Consider the following 19,806-nt stretch of genomic DNA (forward strand, 5'->3'; position numbering starts at 1 on the left):
CAGGAGCTTCCTATTACCTATCAAATAAATTTCAAACTCACTGCAGTCTGGCCTCCAACTTTTTTTTCCAACCTTATCATCTATTTCCTATAACCGCGACATGTCACTGAATTTGGACTACATTCTTAATTGCTCAACTCACACTTTTCAACTCATTCTGTTGCCCTGCTTAGGACAACTCTCTGATTTTTGCCCGGTGGAAACACAGCTTCTTCCCACGGCTCAGGCCCAGTGGTCTTCCCTCTTTACCTTACCACTCTGTTGCCTACACATACTTCTGAGTGCCTGTTTTGATAGCCTGTTAGTCACTTAAGCCGTATGTTCCCTTGATTTGTCAACATTTATGACAGTTTATATGTCTTATCACACTTACTTATAATCTCCTTGAAGGCAGTGATCATGTTTTATATAATTTTTGCATCACACGCAATCCCAGAAAAGATCTTGCACACAATTGGCTTTGAACAAATATTTGTTGAGATATTGACTAGGCTAGGTTCTCCAATAGAAGAGCTGATGCAGAAAAAGCGGTCCCTGTTTCTGAAATGTAGTCTCTCTTAAATACTTGTGATAAGTTACTGCTACATTACTAAAGTTGAATTCATGAGAAATTGACCACTCTCTTATCGTAATCCTTCCAGGTGGAACACAAACTCGAGTGCAGCAGTGTCAGCAGACAGCTAAAGTCTCTGTAGAGGGTGGGTCCTGGTTTTTCAAGGACAGTACACTTTCACAGAAGGGAGAGGCTTCCATGTTCCCAGACTGGAACCCACCTACTCAAATTCAAAGGAAGACACATAAAAGGGCAAAAACTGATGAAGTCATAACCTCATGATTACCCAGACAGCTAACAAGAAATCCTCGCTCACCCCACCAGTAATGACAGGCATGGACACTCTCTGACAAAGGGATAGAAGCTGAAGTAATGGAACAATAAACCCTAAACCACCACCACCAACAACCCAACAGCTATCGTGAGAACTGAAACCCTTCCACTGTGCCTCCACTCTTCCTACACAGACATCCATCCATCCCCACACCCATGACATTCCTCGGAGCCTGTTTAAGGTTCACCCATCAAACTCTGCTGTGATTGTATTTGAATGCGTTGTTATATCCCAAGGACCTGAGAGCACCTGACACAGAATAGCTATTTTACGAACAATCTTGTGAGTGAGCGATTGAGTGAATGAATGACCAGGTTCCCCTGTACAGAAATAGAAACACAATAAATGCACTTCAATTTCTGTAAGCCAGTGGGGTTACAACAAATTCAAGATCCAATGTTTTGAGTTTGGCAAAACGTAGTTAGATCAAAGACTTAAAAGGCTGTCTTTGACAAGAAGCCGAGGAGATTCTGGCCATGGAAGATATATTGTCTCTGCTGCTGGGCCGTCTCTTTCCTTCTCAGCTGTGGAGCAGGCTGCAAACTAGAGGGTGGGGTGAAGGGTGCTGTCCCAGGCTTCTTCTGGGCTTCTTACCACATCTTGTGAGAGGAGTTGGGACCGCATATTATTAGTTCCCTGTTAGCTGTACTGCTAAGGCAAATGTCTGAAAGATTCTATGCTTCGTTTTGGGAAGTCGGACTTGAAATATTAAGAGTAGACAATTCTGTCAACTTCATGCTAGAGACGAAGTTCATACACTGGACTTCTGGGGGTTGGTCTCATTTGTTTAAGGACAAAACATATTATGTATCCTACCAAGAGTTCGATAGGTATCTGCTTTCATAGGTAAATACACTGGATCAGAAAACTCCCTGCTAAAATCGCACAGTTTCTGAGCTACCCTTGTCTTCCTCTGAGCTACCTTTTCTTCCTCCGAGGATACTTTAAACACTCATTTCAGATCCAGTAGGATTGTGGCTGTTCTTTAGCTTCCACTTTATGTATTTATCTAAGCTTGGGTATTTTCATCTTCCCCATAAGTAGTTCATCCATAGCAGAACTGGCTGTGTGGCTGACTGTTAATGTCCTTTTTTTGTTTTCCCTTTAGAGTAACACACATTGAGCCCTGAGTAAGAGCCGGGCTCTGTGATCAGCACTTTGCAGGCGTGAGAACACTTATTCTTAAGTCAACTGTAGGCAGAAGATGTTGTTATTATTATTATTATTCCCATGTTAGATGAGGAAATAGGCTTATAGAGTTCATGGAACTTACTCAAGGTCACACAGCACATCAGTGTGGAACTAAGATTTGAACCTAGGTCCAGCTAACGTCAAAGCCATGCTTTGGAGCAATGAACATGGCCTCTATGACTACAAGTTTCAGAAAATGTACAGCTTCTCAGAGCCCAACAAAAGAAACGTCTGAAAGATTCTTTCTCTAATAAATCAAGGATCTGAAGTCTTAATAACTCCACGTCAAACTATTAGCATCAATCACAAAACATGGTAATTTATTTAAGTAGTTGTTCACTGAGCAGAGCCAGCTATAAACGAGAAATGTGTTCTGCTAAACCAAAGGCTGCGGGAAGTTTGGAGGCATGAGAAGTTAGTCTCACCCTCTTGCGTAAGAAAGAAGTCAATGGAGAGCCTAAGTTTTGTTGGAGCCAAAATTTTGACAAGCCATTCTATGAGCTGTGTACTCCTCTGCCACATAAGTGCCTTCTCTCCTCATTCACATTCCCCTCAAACTCCACTCAGGAGATAAAAAAAAGTCAGGATACCCCGACTTTCCAAATCATGACCAAATGGGTAGGGTTTTTACCAATTTTTGAAGACTGTCACATAAGTATCAGCTTAGTAACTACCCTTTCCCCTAAAATCTACTATAATCAGCGTACTCAAATATATAAAGCAAACAAAATAATGCTGATATCAAAACTATCAAACAAAACTCAAACACATTAAGGAATATGTTTATAAAGTGTGTGTTTCCGGCAACTCTCACCCTACTTTTCTAAGACTTTCCAGCTCATGCTGTGCTAGGTAGGATGGCACCCGGCATCCCTCATCAGACAATGTGGGCTGTGTAACATCAGGGTCCTTAAGTCTCTTCAGAGTCAGACAGCCCACTGAGACCACAATAAGTACTTGGAAGCCTCCAGCTAGACACCCACACCAGGCTCTTCTGCCTAGGAATAGCCGGCCACACAAAATCATGGCCTTAGGCAGAAAGCCCACTTGACATTTGGAAATTCATAACTTTGAAAGCTGTGACTTATGACACTTGGACTTGTCAGAGTCCCTCAGTCTATGACACAGTATCTTTCACTTTCAAAGGTTTTATTCTCCTCTTGCTGATGGGAAATTATTAAAGGTGAAACAAAATTTATTAGCTGAGTAAAAATACAAAATATAATTCTTGACACCTCAGAATGAAGGTGAAAACGAGAAGAAAGAAAAATGAGAGGGAAAACTAGAGTTTGAAATGACCCTAATTAATTATATACATTCACTCACAGTGCATCAAATATATAAAAAGAAGATTTAAAGTGAAGCTGAGAATTAGTCAAGAAGATGTTGCCCGTTTGTGAACCGAATAAAAACAAAACAAGGCTGGACACAGTGGCTCACGTCTGTAATCCCAGCACTTTGGGAGGCCGAGGTGGGTGGATCATCTGAGGTCAGGAGTTTGAGACCAGCCTGCCCAACCTGGTGAAAACCCGTCTCTACTAAAAATACAAAAATTAGCTGGGTACGGTGGCAGGTGCCTGTAATCCCAGCTACTTGGGAGGCTGAGGCAGGAGAATTGCTTGAACCTGGGAGGCAGAGGTTGCAGTGACCTGAGATCACGCCATTGCACTCTAGCCTGGGCAAAAGAGCGAGACTCAGTCTCAAACAAAACAAAACAAAAAACCACAGAGTGGCACATTATTCCCATATCCTTGAGGAGTGATATGAATTATTATTCAAGGAAGAGAAGCAAATATGGTTATATTTTGATGCAACAGAGGACAGCAAAGAGCTGGGTCTGGCTTTATATGGCACCTGTATGCAGGCAAGCTTAGTGACCCCTAACAGATGCCAGTATCCCTCAGGCCCTCCAGAACTGTGCACAATGCTTTCCATTTGAATTGATTTCACATTGATTACTTTTTCCTCAATTATATTACAGAATAGCAGGAGCTAATATTATTCCCATTTCATAGATTCAAAAACTGAGACATGAGAGGTTAATAAAATATCGACGATTACGTTAGGACAATCGTGCTCGAGAACCCAGGCCTCCTGTACCCAGATTTCCCGAGCTTGCCATACAAATTAGGTCTCTCCCTCTACTGGGAACATAAGTGTTCCACTTAAGGCTCATATTACTCCTTTGTTTTCAAGGTTCATTTTCTTTCCCTGTGGAAGTTTTACAGCTGCATGTAATTCATATGTCAGGTTGTCTTATCCATAGTTTAGGCTGCTTATAATGGAGGAGCAACACTATCTATCGTAAAGGTTGTCTCTGGAAACCCAATTAGTGAAGAAAACCTCAAATCACACACAACCAAGGACCCCAAAATTAACCTTTTCTCCTTAAAAATTCCCTTCCCTGCACACTCCCACAAGCACAGTCAGTTCATCAATCTCTTTATGTAAATAGCAGTCAAGAAGCCAGGGAGGAGGTCTGTTTATTATTTTTGATCCTGTTTTGCTTCTGGCAAAATTTCACAAACACCAGAAGCTGGCAGAGCATTGATACTTTTTTCTGACTGGCTACTGTGAGCTAGCAACAAGTGCAGAGTACAACTGCAACTATTCTGGTCTACAGGCTTCAGCTGTGACTGAGGACAGAATTGTAAAATCCGGAAGAAAAAAATCTCCACCCAAGACTTCTCTCTGAAAATGTGGACCCTCCTTTAATACACACTTTTCTTGCACTAGAGGACGGCTGAGTTCCAGATCCGCTGTCTAGAGAACAACACAGGTCTCACCCAATTCCCACCTCACTCCTTGTACTCCCTAGTATCAGAAAAGTCCACTGTGAAGTCACAAGAGCCTCTGAGCTCTGTGGGCCCCGGGAGCCCTGGGAAAACTTAGGGGAGAATGGGCATCCCACCCCAGCACTTTCTAGGAAGAAGGGCAGCAGTTTGAAGGGTTGGAAGTAGAGAAAGGAGGTTGTGGGAAGAAGACCCCATACTTTCTGTGATGCCTATTCCTTAGGTAGGAACTTAGGAACCTCAGGTAAGTTAGGCACCATGCTGGATCCTGCCCTTGGGAATCCTGATGCCTTGGACATTTACTTTGGAAGCAGATTTCTTGATAAAGAGCAGCCAGCCCTCAAGAGGGGAGTGGGAGGGTAGTTAGTATAGGATGAGCACGCGACTTTGCTGCTGGTGGCACACTGAGGTCCTCCAACAACATGAGGGGTTGGTGAGGAAGGGAGAACCAAACAGGTCTATAATGATGAAAAAAAAAAAAACAGAAAACACTTCTTGGTTCCAAGTAAACACTGCTACCTATAATTATGAAGAAGACAGGGTTGCACAGCTAAGAATAACGTGGGCTCCCAGATTGTCCAGACTTGAGTACAAAGCCCTGCTCCACCTCCCACGCACTGTGTGACTTTGGGAAAGTTTATTGAACTCCTGGAGAATTTGTTTACTCATCTGTTAGTTCTTACTATGTTTATTTTCCAGATGAGTAAACTTAACTCTCAGGTCTTTATGAAAATTAAATAAAATAATAATATAGGTAGTGCTGAAAATAGTTATTGGTACATCATAGTAGGTCCTCAACTAAAGTAGCTACAGGTTTAGTAGACCTTATCTGACATGCTTGGCACCAGAAGTGTTTCAGATTTGAGATTTCTAAAAATTTTGGAATATTTGCATTATACTGGTTAAGCATCCTTAATCACCAAATCCGAAATCCAAAATAATCCAATGGGCATTTCCTTTGAGTGTCATGTCAGTGTTCAAGAAGTTTCAGATTCTGAAGTGTTTCAGACTTTGAATTTTCTGATTAGGGATACTCAACCTGCATAAGTATATTGTTACTACTTTTTAAAATGTAAATATTTCAAGGGCCCAATATTGTGGTGAGAAATATAAAAGTCAAATGACCAATCGAGACCCAAATATTTCATCTAAGTACATCTTAAAGGTTAATAAACTCTGCTGACAACCTGCCTGTCCATGACAAACCCTGAGTCTTTTCACGGGTAATTCAGTGGAAATATTCTCCCATAGCCAGAGGCATGGCTTGCCTGGGCCTCTGGGTACAGCTGCACAGACTCAAGCAGCCTGAAGGAAAGGTGACTGACAGTTAATGATCTGAAAAGAACTTGTCTCAACTCAACGTCATTCCTGGCATTATCGAACAAAGCAATAAACCTCACAGAATGGAAGCTACAGTGTCCAGGGCCAGCTCTGCTAAGGTAACCAAAGATAGAGAAGGAGGCAAAAGTGACAGAAGAAAACCATGGGAAACCAACAGAAATCTAATGGCTTTGGCAGAAATGCAATTATCAATTGGGAGGTGAGGAAGTAATTTTACTCTAAATGGGGGTTGGGGAGGAGGAAAAATTGGACTCTGAAACAATCGCTCTTTTACCAGTTAATGTTTTACAATTGCAGCTGCATGCCGCCAAGTTTCCTTATTGTATCAAGTCAGGCTCCACTTATTGATAGTGCCCTCTTGGATAAATGTGTTTTTCCATACAACAAAACTCGGTTCCAAAGGAATGATTCAGGAAAATGAAATCAGAAACATGTCAAAGTAGGAAAATTTGCCTATGCATTTTTCAGTTCTCTGAGAGATTTCAGAGGACAGAGATTCCTAATACAAGACTATCATTTCATTGGACACATCTTCAAAATGACAATGCATGTGGAATTGCTCCACAAAGTATTATGCAATACACTGGTGAAGGAATTAATATGACAAATCGCTTTTCAGGGTTTCCAAGACACCATATGCAGACAACCAATATTTCATCCTACAAAACAAGGTTTTTGCAAGGCTCAAGATTAACATGTAACCTATGATGTATAAAAGTGTACTAAAGGATGTTTCTATTCTTTCTGGAAGAATTTCTAAATAGAGGAGGACTTAAGAGTATACATATTCCATAAAATAAATAAAGCAAAAGAATCCACAATGTTTAACTGTTAAGATTTTAGTCCATTAAACTCTAAGAATAAATTTAAACAAATTGATAGTGATCAGATTTGTAGGCAGTCTTTCATAGTTGAAGAATTCAACAGATATGAAGCATATTCCTCAATCAAAAGGAATGAAATCCTTGGAGGAAATGGGCAATTAAAGTTTCTTGACTAATTTGTTTGAATTAATAGTACGAGAGCTTAGTTTTGAACTTGTCAAGTGGGCATTAGAAAATTTACATGCATTGTACAGCACTTTCTCTCTATTTCTCTCCACAAAGAGATGTAAAGCTGGAAAGGTTTACAAAATTAACAAAGATCTCAAAGTTAACCTCAGTTTAGAAAAATCACAAGAATTTGAGAGAGGAGTTCAGATTTTGTTAAAGATATATTCTTATTCTTTCATTCATTTTCTTTCAGCTTTTGATGAACGTTTTCTCAGTATCCTATGCTGAAAACAGGTAGATACTAATATCGATCTTCAAGGGAAGGCTGTTACGAGTGTTGAATAAGACAAAAACAAGGAAGCAACACAGCACAATGCTGGTAAGCAGAGGCATATCATAAACATCAGTCTCCCTTTTTTTTTTTTTTTTTTGATGTAACAAATAAAATTGGGAAATAAATATTTGATTCATGTAATGGATGAATTGCATTTCCCTATAATTTGTGTGTTGAAGTCCTTGCTTTCAATACCTTAGAATGTGAGTATATTTGAAGATAGGGCCCTTACAGAGGTCATTAAGATAAAATTAGATCATATGGGTGGGTCCCAATCCAGTATGACTGGTGTCTTTACAAGAGGAGATGAAGACACAGACACACACGGAAGGAAGACCAGGCGAATATTGCAAGAAGGCAGCTGTCAGCAAGGCCAGGAGAGAGGCCCCCAAAGGAACCAACCCTGTCGGCACCTTGTTCTCAACTTCCAACCTCCAGAATTGTGAAGCATATTTTTGGGATTAAGTCACCCAGTCTCTGGTACTTTATTACTGCAGCCCCAGCAAACTAAGACAGTCATTCAAAGCATTAGCATGTTTTATAATTTTTTTTTTTTTTGAGACGGAGTCTTGCTCTGTCGCCCAGGCTGGAGTGCAGTGGCCGGTTCTCAGCTCACTGCAAGCTCCGCCTCCCGGGTTCACGACATTCTCCTGCCTCAGCCTCCCGAGTAGCTGGGACTACAGGCGCCCGCCACCTCGCCCGGCTAGTTTTTTGTATTTTAGTAGAGACGGGGTTTCACCGTGTTCGCCAGGATGGTCTCGATCTCCTGACCTCGTGATCCGCCCGTCTCGGCCTCCCAAAGTGCTGGGATTACAGGCTTGAGCCACCGCGCCCGGCCATAATTTTTAAGTTGTTTTCCGTGACGAATGTAGCACTAGCCTTTTTGCAAATTGGCTTTCCAGAACCTCAGTTACAGATCGATCCGTTCACCCCTCACATGGAAGAGAAAACGTAGATCTGGAAGACTTAGGTGACTTATCTAAGATCACCCCAACCTGGGTTTGGTGGCCTCCTGTTGCCATCACTGGAGGAACAAAAATAGATACTAGATTGCTTTGAAAAGATGGCTGTTAAACAGATATTTGAGTTCTAAGGAATACAGTTTTAAGCCCAAATGTCCCATCTATTAGCAATTAATGATGCTTGCCTCAGACTTCATTCCCACTCCCTTACCCCCACCAAGAACCTCCCAGCCCTTCAGTTTAATGTGAGGCACAGCCCCTTTCCTCCAGCACTCCTGCCCTCTCAGCTTAGCATTTACCACCAAGTGACTCCGAGAGCTAGGAACACTTCCTGCCAAGAACTGTCTTTCACTGCTACAAGGTAAAGTTCGACGGGCTTTACTATTTATCTGTAGGACCCGAAGACTGGCCTAAACCCACCATTTCAGGCCAGTTCAGGACAACCTGAGAGAGAGCGATTGCTATCCATAGGAAACCACAATTGGAAAAGGCAATGGTTTTCATTACGGTTTAAGAAAAAAAACCTTTTTTGTTTCAAATTTTCTGGAAGACCTCTTTGAGGACACACACAAAACATGTGGCATTATGTATGTCTGCCATAGTAAACATGATACAGCGTGTGTAGCTTACTCAAACATAATTTACTCTTCAGCTGATGATTCAGCAGTTTGAAGGGTCATATGTACATGGATGTTTAATAATCATTTTGTCTTAAATTGAGCACTTAGTATGTGCCAGACACTGTGATCTGTGTTTGATTATAGTCTCTCATTTAATCCTTGCAATAACTGAGATAGTTGCTCTTATTAATGCCATTTTACCCACAGGGGAACAAAAGCTAAGAAGCATTAAGTGACTCGTCCAAGGTCACTCTATGGGGATGATGTAGAGCTAGAGTTCAAATTCAAGTGTACACGACTCCAAAGCCCTCTAAATTAGAGTTATAGAAACTTTGGCGTTTGGATTGATGGACAACATCCCTGAGACATTCTTGATTCCACAAGAATCAAAGCTATTTGTAATCACAGGGCTATTTGTAAAAGAGAAGAAAAGGTGTCTTGAAATTCAACCAACATGTCTCAATTATTTGCTCCTAAGAACAATAGAAGTTTCTACATTCTGCCAACAGAGTAACTCCTGGAAGACTGGCACAGAAGAAGGCACAAGGCAAATACCCATCTCTGTACACCCCGTGCTACTGTGTCATGTACTGCTCCAGGCATCTCCAATGGATTGGCCACCCTGGCCAGTGATAACACATAAAAATTCCACTCAGTATGGGGACCAAGAGATAATGAACACAGTCAGTGGAATTCCCTTGTAGGTCTCTTCAAGATATTCTGCAAGACTGATTTCCCTTCTTCTTGCCAAGATTTTTTCCTCCTTCTTCTAGGAAGTCAGTGATAAAAATATTTAAGCAGCTTTGTCTGCCTTAGACCTTCCACCTAAAAGTACAGCAGGTGGAGTGAAATGCTAATATGAGGATCCAAACTTTCAGGGAAGGAGGTCAGTAGACTTTCCTATCTGAAAGAGACCAGTGGTAAAAATGGAGGTAGTTTGATGATTAAGATTCTCTGTTAAACATAATGCATGGGTTTACAGAAGTCCAGACAGTAAGGGCCTTGCGATGGATTTCATGCTCTATTTTGAGAAATGCATGTAGTGGGAAACGTGTTGTGTCCCTCAAAGCATCTGGAGAAGATTCTTTAATTTTCTCAAATAAGAACTCCAGTCTATTTGAGTGAGAATGGTTGGAATATCATTACTGCAGGATTTGTCAATCATTCTTATTTCTTATAGTAATTTTAAATATTATACATAATTTCAGGGTAGTATAACTCTCAGAGGAAAATGTGATTTTATGACTATACATACTTTTTGAATCCAGTGTGTCATTTGGTGAATATAAATGTATATGAAATGCTACTGTTCGCTCATAGAGATTGAATACTAATCAAAGGTTCCTGCCATCCATATGTATGATTTTCAGAATTAAGCAGGAAGGGGAGAGTTGGAATGCAGGAAGAGAATGCCTACTTCAGCTCGAAATCCTGACATGTAAATTAGGTACTTGGTGAGTGCCAAGTTCCTTTTCAATCTCTCTGCATTGTTTCGCCCTTGTGTTTTATCCAACTGTTAGGAGGCAAAGCAACACAAATCATTTGTATTTTAGTCAGCTCTGTCAGATCTTTAAAATTCTCAGGATTCCTATGCTGTGTGAGGAAAATCATTTGACAGTCTAGCCAGACACTAGATCTATTTCTATTGATTTTCTTTTGCTAACAGCATTAGCATTTTCTGTAATTTTGAAGTTATTTTCCAAGTTCTCCATTTAGATTATTATAGAACTTAACCTTCTGGAAAAAAAAAAGAGAGAGAGAGAATTCATGTCTTTTCAAACAGTAGTATATAAATTTCCAGGGTACTCGGTCCTGCCCTAGACTGTACAGTCCAGAATGACCACCATGGTCTTGTGTGAATTCACAGTGTGGTGGTTTGGGCTAGGCAGTATAGTAATTTCCTATGCATTCTCTTGGAGCTTTTGGATAGTGTCAATTTCTCTCCAGAAGCATCATTCATAATGTGAATGCTAATGTGTATCTCTTTGCCAGCAGGAGGAAAAACATCTTAAGAATATATTTGTAGACTTCCTGGAAATTGATAAGTTGCCGCTAAAACTAAAGCAAGCAGATTTTACTAATTAGAATTATCTACATAATTTTACTTCATTCACTTCTTTTGGTCATACTAGGAGAGCTTTTATACAACCAAAGATATTTTTTGGACCATGAATTCAGCAATTCTCGGAGCCACTCATCAGTGCCTGAGCTTCAGTGAGTCCATATCCCATGTCACCTACGGCAAGGACAACGTGAGACTTCTGAAGAGTTTTTTGCTTCTTTCCTGTGGGGCATGATTCCACTTCCTAGCAGTAATGGAAAATCCTGAATTAGCTACAGTAATGTTAGAACCATTTGGACCTCACCAAGGACTTCAACTATATCATGGTAAGACAAAGCCAGAAGGCAGTAATTTCTTCCTTCTGGCTCAACAGTACCTATCTCGTAGAGTTATATGAGGAATGGTTGTATTCTTGATGTTATAATTATTAACTCTGCCCATATACTGACTCAGCTTTCTGTTCTGCCTACCCAAAACAGAATCTTTTTGTGGTTGTTAATTTTCATAAAAAGATGGTCATCTTGCCTTTACTCAGTTGACTTTTAAAGTATTTGTGGCTGGCCTTTTTGGAAAACATAGAATACTTGCAATGTTACTCTCCAAAACACAACTTCAAAGTATCTACTGCCAAATCATGGAAGAAGTATATTCAGAGAAAATTATCTGAAGGAAGCATAGGCCACGTACTCTCCTAGATCAGCATTTCCAAAATGTGTTCCCCAGGGAAAGCTGGTTTTGCAATATGTGACTTCCCAGTATCCTGTGAAAAGTGGTTTCAAGATGAAATATACCAGTTTAAACACAGTCGGCCGGGCGCGGTGGCTCAAGCCTGTAATCCCAGCACTTTGGGAGGCCGAGACGGGCGGATCACGAGGTCAGGAGTTTGAGACCATCCTGGCTAACACGGTGAAACCCCGTCTCTACTAAAAAATACAAAAGCTAGCCGGGCGAGGTGGCTGGCGCCTGTAGTCCCAGCTACTTGGGAGGCTGAGGCAGGAGAATGGCGTAAACCCGGGAGGCGGAGCTTGCAGTGAGCTGAGATCCGGCCACTGCACTCCAGCCTGGGTGACAGAGCGAGACTCCGTCTCAAAAAAAAAAAAAAAAAAAACCACCCACACACACACAGTTAAACTACTCTGTGCAAGATTTTCCTGAGCCTTTCATAAGTCTGAATTTCCAGGGGAAAGGGAAAGTAGCGTTTCCCAAATGACTTAACCACAGAAATGTTTTCTCCCTTGAATATCTGTCTAATGGGCCTAGTGTTCTGCGAAGCGCACTAATAGAAACTGCCTATGGATAATCTCCATGCTATTTCCAGGTTAAGACAGAGAATCCGAAGACTGCATACCTGACCTCTTGTTTTTACCCACCCACCCACACCCAAATATTTCTACTGGACTACAATTTATTATGATGACCCCACTTTCACTGCAGGATGTTATAAGAAACGAGACTCACTGCTGAATTCACAGTAGGAGTGGTTGAAGGCACCATTCACTATAGCTTGCAGTGTTACCTTTATGAGATTTGTATAAGAAATTCCTCTCATAGGTCAAGTTCTTGGGAGAAAATTCTCCCAAAGAGCAAGTTCCAGGAAAAGCTTGGCTGGTAAGTTCTTACCTTATGAATAGGGAAAAACTTCCCTTGGTTGTGTTTTCCTCTTTGCTGAGATCAGGGAAGCTCAAGCCAAATTTGCAGCCCATTTTTGGTAATTATTCAAAGCCTTACATTTTATATTTCCATGTAATATATCTTCCTAGTTTTACCTCATTAATTGGCCAACATTTCTCTTTTCATCAGATTCATCTTTTTTCAGTCTTTAGTTATACATTCTTCTATAAATGACGTCAAATCCTCTAGGTTATGAGGTGGAATGTAAATTAATATGTAGTATCTTTCCCCATACCAAAATCATATTTCAGTTGCTCCTAGGGAGACAGCAAATATTTCTTATATGATCTTTCGTTCATTCAAATATCTGGCGTGCAATTCATGGTCAGGTTCTCTTATCTTCTTGAGTCTTCTTGATTGCCTCACTACCCTGTTGTCATAGCTAATGAAACACAGAGAAAGTGTATATTCTTGTTAATGACATGTCTCCACTAAATCTCCATCTATTTATGTCCCTTTATATAAGAGTTTTGCCAAAACTCACTTATCATTTGTTCTCTTTTTAAATTTGTTTTGGGTCATCAATTGATACTGCTAAGACCACTAGTAGTGACTGTTTTTTCTAACTTGTGTTTCTATCTGTGTCCTTGATTAATTTGCTAATGAAATGAGGAATTCTGCATTATAAGAGTTGACCATTATCCAAAATTTCCTAAGAACTAATGTACTGATGATTGGGGAAGGTGGGAGAGGGAAAGACATTAAAAAAAATGAATCTTTATTCACTTAAGCTAAAGTTACAGAATCCAAATTTGGCAACTGCCTGCATCTGAGCAAGAGAAGTTTCAACATTCTGCCAACAGAGTAACCCCTGGAAGACTGGCACAGAAGAAGGCACAAGGCAAATACCCATCTCTGTACACCCCATGCTACTGTGTCATGTGCTGCTCCAGGCAACTCCAATGGATTGGCCACCCTGGCCAATGTGTGAGTTATAAAGCAATGATGTGTAGCTATTGAACCTACAACTTGGTTCAAGTTAAACTCTCAAGTTTTATATGTTTACAAGCATATTGTCCTTTTGTTAATTTTCTCCTAGTACTCATTTCTTGACTTCTTACAGTTCTACTATGTAGTAATCTTTAAAATGTTATTCAAAGTTAGTTAATTTAATTCACTCTAGCAGATTTTCCTGTAATTTTGGTTAAACAGTATCCTTTCTGTACAGGCCCTCCAAACACCAGCACTGAGTAGAAAGAGGCTCTGATTCATGAAATGTGAATTTATGACAGTTGACACTCTTAAAAAAAACAGACAGAACTTGAGCAATACATGACTGATGCATTCTCAGCCTGCTTCCTGTGTTCCATCTGTCTTTCTGCCAGTGCATTCATCCTCCAGGTTTGAAAGTAGTCGGGTAAGAAAGTACTAAACATAGAGAAAGGGCAATTCCAAAAGAACAAATGATTGTTTAATTTAGGCTGACATTACCCAGTTGCTGGGGGTATGGGCCATGGGGATGGGCCATGTTCACCACTTAGGTTGGGCAAATTCCCAAGATGCCTTCTGACATAGTTAACGAGGGGGAATACATCACTCATGCCCACTGGCATTCCCTGGGGAAATTTTTAAAAGGCAGTATCTCCCATTCTAGTTGAGTTCAAATCAGGTGCTATATCTACTTAAAAATAGCCTCAGATAGAATGGCAACTCAAATGAGAGTCTAACTTTCACTACTTTCCCAGTAGTGAAACTTTCCACATTCCACATTTTCTATCAAGAAAAGAAAGAGGTTGTATTGTGAAGTAAGAGGCACACACACGGACTTTCTTCAGTCCCTGCAATCCTTGCTATAGGTCAGGCATCAAGATAGCTCCACTTTACAGGCCTGGATGTTGGAGAAAGAAGGGTGTTTACAAGTTTCTGTATAATTATAGTTATACCGACATTTAAATAGTCCACAAGACTGAACTTCCTAACATTCCTGTTACATCGATATTAATGAAAGCATTACACAGGTTTCAAGGAAGCATGTCCAGGTATATGCTGAATGATGTAATAAGGAAAATGTAAATAAGCATTTCCTTCATCTTAAGGTAACTCCTGCGATTGCAGAATCCTAGAATTGTAGAGGTGATGGGGACTTCAGAGACTCTTTAATCCAAACCCTTTATTTAATGGAAGAAGGGAAAGAGGTCTAGAGAAGCTGTGACTTCTCTCAGATCGCGCAATAAATTAGTGGCGAAAGTAGAACAAAAACCTAATTTCTGCTTTACCATTTTCTTAAGAAATTGTAGAACAATTGTAAGCCACTGATACATTCCACATAATAAAGCCGCTCTGTTGCCTTTTTAGGTTCTAGTATGTTAGGTTTATGTTCCCCTGCTTTCTACAATCCTGTTCAAAGAGTTGCTGACTTAACCACAGAGAGAATTCCAGAACATGAGACACAGAATAAACTTGAGCAATCATAGTCCATCCACTTCACTTTCTCATCGAAAACCAAAGGTCCAGTAAAGCTCTGGAACTCAACGCTGTAAAGGAGTGAAGGAGCATCTATACAGAGCCTGGGTCCCTATCTCCTTATCCTACTTCAGCGGACTTGACTGCAATCTGGATTATGCTGTTTCCTAAGCATTTAAAATAAAATAAAAAGTGTAATAGTGTGATAAGTTCTTTCACAAAGCAAGTAATCACATTTATGTTTCTGCTTACATTTGGGTTTTCCAAATATGTGTGTTTGTGTGTGTGTGTGTGTGTGTAGACTTTAAACATGGTGCATCCGTCATGTTGCACTAAATCAAAACCACCAAATAATGACATAGAACCAATAAATCAAAACCATCAAATAATGACATAGAAATACAATTCTCCCACCTCACACCCATTAAGAGGTCTACTAACAAAAAAACAGAAAGTGAAATGTAGTATATATATACAATGGAATATTATCCAGCCTTAAAAAGGAAGGCAATCCTGCCATGTGTTATAACATAGATGAACCTCAAAGACATTGTACAAAGTGAAATAAGCCAGTCACACAAAGTGAATCATTGTGTGATTTCACTTATATGAGGTACTTAAAGTAGTCAAATTCATAGAGACAGAAAGTTGAATGGTGGTTGCCAAAGGCTGAGAGGAGGGAGGAATGAGGAATTCTTGTTTAATGGGTATGCAGTTTCAGTTCTGCAAGACGAAAAGAGTTCTGGAGATGGATGGTGGTGATGGTTGGACATTATGAATTATGAACGTATTTAATACCACTGAACCATGCATTTAAAAATGGTTAAGATGGCAAAATTAATGTATTGTGTATTTTACCAAAACAAAAAAAAATTAGAAAAAAATCCAGTCCCCCTTTTCCTTGGCCTAACACGGTCTTTCACCACCCCCAGCATCCTCTCTTGTGTCCACTCTCAAGCACCAGTTAGTGAGGCAAATAAGGACCATTATTATTTCCATTCTCTCTCTCTACAACAATTTCCCTATTGATTCAAGCAAGAATGTGGGGTATGGATTATGGGCAGTATGACTTACGATAAACTTTCACTCTTCAAAACAACACTCTCTTTTAAACATCTCCTCTCTTTTGAAATGGATTTGCAACCCCAGAACTAAAAAACAGGCTAGAGAAATGATGCATGTATGTTTTGATGTGTAGCCGAAGATGAGCAAGTTGAGATTCATCCTGGGTTTGGGTAATGAATTCTGATTCTATGCATCATCAAAGATTCCTTTATTTCTCTTCCTTGTTTCTCCTCTCCATGAGTGTATCTGCTGTTGAATCATGTGCACGCCATTCAGTGATTATCTCACTATAATGAGGTCAGTGGGGAGCAACTTACTCGTTTCCACTGTTCCCAACAACCATGAGAAATTATAAGTAATGACGTCTTAAATAAAATTAACATAATGCTAAATCTTAAAGATCTAAAGCAGAATAACGCAAACAATTTTAGTGATGTGGCTGTCACTTTAAGATACTAACCTGTAAACTACAGAAAATAATGCTGTCATTAATTTACTTGCATGTGATTAATGGAATGATTAAAAGCTGTTAGTGGCAGGGCACAATGGCTCACATCTGTAATCCCTGCACTTTGCGAGGCTGAGATGGGAGGATCACTTGAGCCCAGGAGTTCGAGACCGGCCTGTGCAATATAGTGAGACCCTGTCTCTACAAAAAAAATTTGAAAAATTAGCCAGGCATGGTGTCACACACCTGTAAGTCTCAGCTACTGAAGAGGCTGAGATAGAAGGATCGCTTGAGCCCAGGAGGTCAAGGCCGCAGTGACCTATGATCGCACCACTGCACTCCAGCCTGGGTGACAGAGTAAGACTCTGTCTCAAAAACACAAAGAAAACAAAGCTGTTAGTAAAATAACTTGACATCCTGTGTTATTGGATAGTAACTGTTTAAAGAGAATAAAACATTTAGCACTTTGCTTCTACTAGAGAAATATAACCTGACACGAAATTTCATAATGAGTGACCAATTCTGATCCTATAATACAGTGTATTGCTGTATCCTGAGTAGAAAAGTCTAAAAAGTCTCTAGTATACTATATAATCCAAAACTCAATCATAGGTTCAGTACTTTAGCACTCATTATAGAAACTAAAAAACAGTCTAGTGTATTGCAGAGCATGGACTGTCGAGCCCTATTCAGTTCTTACTGGGTGACCTTGGATAAGATACTTGAACTGTGTGCGTCTGTTTTCTCATCTGTAAAATGGGCATAATAAAAAAAAATTAACTATAATGATTTTGGTACACTGTAACTGTTTAATCCACATTCTCTGCTATTACAGTAAACCAATCTTCTAATACAGTAAACTCAATAAAATTGTTTTGCATTGCTTTCTCATTGTCTTACTAAAGAGCTGTATGATGTTAACACATAATGATTTCTGAATCACTAGACTGTTGGAAATCTTTGTTGCTTCCCTGTGATCTTTACTGTCAGTTTTAAGTGTTAGGCATTCATTGACTTCAAACACTCCATTGCCCAGTATAGAAAAGACGAAATCCTCAAATTATCTTATTAGACAAAAATGAAACATAAACTGAGGGTGCCCGTATGTCTGTGTGACAGGGCACGTTCAATGACAGTGCATGTGTTCACAACTTCAAATCTTGAATGGAAAAATAACCCTCATTCCAAAAAGAACATAAATAATATTTAAATAAAATCAATTATTGTAAATACATCTAAGGAGGTTTGCAAAGCAATTTCAGCTAGTTCTATGCAATATTTCTAATATGATATGCATGCTGAGGAACATTTATATCTTGTAGATGATAGAGCATCATTAAGCCTCGGTGTACATAAAGATGATGGCATTTGGAAAAGCACCATGATCAGAAATTTCTAAAACCAAAGTGGAGCTGGTTTTTATTCTAAGCTCAAAGTATTTTTAAATCAAGCCACAGGGAAATAATTACTTTTGTTTCTATTCAATCAAGACCTGCACACAGAGTTTATGGAATGACATAATATCCTTCCTGAAATCAGACCAGCATGTAGGAAGGACCAGCATCCTTCACACATAACTAGTTCCTGAACCTTTACAAACAAATCCTAATTTCCAAGGAAACAATCTCATCAAATGCTGCCCACTAGAATACATATTGTTCTTTTTGGAAACATTACAATAAGATTTTCATGATTACAAACCCCAACTTCCTCTCTAATATTCAATATAATCTTAAACTCATTTATTTAAGTGGAAACTGTATTTTTATAATGGCTCTAAAAATTCCTGGTTAACTTATTTAGCACCAATATAATAATTTCTTTTTGTAGTCTAGAAGGAGGGTGACCATTAACTGACTGTAAACATGTGTGTTAGGGGCTTCTTAGAAATGTTCATCTTTCTGCTTTCTACTGATACACCCTATAAGGAGCATGTTTAAAAAAAATTTTTTTTTTTGAGACTGGTAAATTTTAGTAATGTCCAGACTTCCAGACTGGTATTTTGGGGGGCTGAGAATAAAAAGAATATCAAGCAGTCTATACTCAATATTCTCTTCTCTTTGCAATAGGAAGCTGGAGTTTTGTGTGCAGGTTATGGGATTTGTTTTGAGATCAACAAACACCTTAATTCTTTACCAGAAAAACAATATTAACACGTCTGTGGCAACTGCTGACATAAACATACAAACAGGAAGAGAATGCGATTCTAGTGCTTAGCCTGATGGCCTTTAGAAGAGAGTTCTTGCTTTCCTCCTCTTCACTAAGGATGTTCGAAACACTCCGGGCAGGGTGGACATTAGTCCCCAGCCCCTCTACACATTCTAAATGTGACAGAGTGTGAGGAAACTGCAGAAAAACTCCTAAGATACACACTGAGTAACAGTCCTCATCTGTTCTGTAGACACACGTAAGTTTTGGAATTTATGATTCACTGTCCCACCGTGAAGTCTTTTGGGCACTTTATGTTGAGCTATGTGGCAGCTAAGGACTGTCCTGTTTGCAGAAAACTGCAGCCTGAAGTTATTTTTCAAAGTTACGGGTAGTGTGGCATAGAAATCCATATGTTATAAAGTGAAAACAAAACCAAAAAAACTGGGTTAGCATGAAATAGAGCCAACAGAAATCAGAATGAGCAACAGCCTTCCACTGCCGGCCACTCACCTTGTTGAATTTTAGTCACTAGCTGATGGCGTGCTAGAATCCGGCTCATCCTGTAAGGAGAGCGTCTTGTAGTCTGATCAAATCGCAAGTACATCTCCTGGCCCTCAGGTGTCATGGAATTTAGGTAGTAGCAGCCTGAGGCTGGGGTCCTGGGCACCTGACTGAACATCTCGGCAGATTTCCTATTGTCACCTCAGTCTGCCTGTGGCTGTTCCCGTCTGTCTCCAGTCTCAGTCAAAGAGCAAGGCACCCAGCCCAGGACAGCTCAACAGACCCAGCGATTTTTAAAAAGAAAAAGGAGTGCCAAAGCCACAACTCAGAATTCCAACCCCCGGGGCCCTCACGTGACCTCGGGAACCAATGAGAGGAAGAGAGGA

General features: G+C 40.0%; 1 protein-coding gene and 1 long non-coding RNA gene across 6 annotated transcripts in view; one reads left to right on the top strand and one right to left on the bottom strand.

Moving 5' to 3' along the window:
- The window catches only part of STARD13 (StAR related lipid transfer domain containing 13), a 570,036-nt gene that overhangs the window by 171,280 nt on the left and 378,950 nt on the right, over positions 1-19,806 (bottom strand). For 2 of the 5 annotated variants that reach the window (XM_017863113.1, XM_017863120.1), the window contains exon 1: positions 19,430-19,726. The exons of the other annotated variants lie outside the window; for them this stretch is intronic. In XM_017863113.1, the coding sequence (XP_017718602.1) occupies positions 19,430-19,598 (169 nt within the window). In that variant the 5' untranslated portion in view covers positions 19,599-19,726. Of the gene's footprint in view, positions 1-19,429; positions 19,727-19,806 lie in introns of those variants that run through there. 5 annotated transcript variants of the gene reach the window in all.
- On the top strand, positions 7,459-15,453 carry LOC108522734 (uncharacterized). The gene is made up of 4 exons (XR_001883589.1): positions 7,459-7,582; positions 11,252-11,507; positions 13,584-13,779; positions 15,148-15,453. It is a non-coding gene; the product is annotated as an uncharacterized LOC108522734 (long non-coding RNA).

This window comes from Rhinopithecus bieti, unplaced genomic scaffold (genome assembly GCF_001698545.2).
Source record: "Rhinopithecus bieti isolate Rb0 unplaced genomic scaffold, ASM169854v2 scaffold_65226, whole genome shotgun sequence".
NCBI classification, from domain to species: domain Eukaryota; kingdom Metazoa; phylum Chordata; class Mammalia; order Primates; family Cercopithecidae; genus Rhinopithecus; species Rhinopithecus bieti.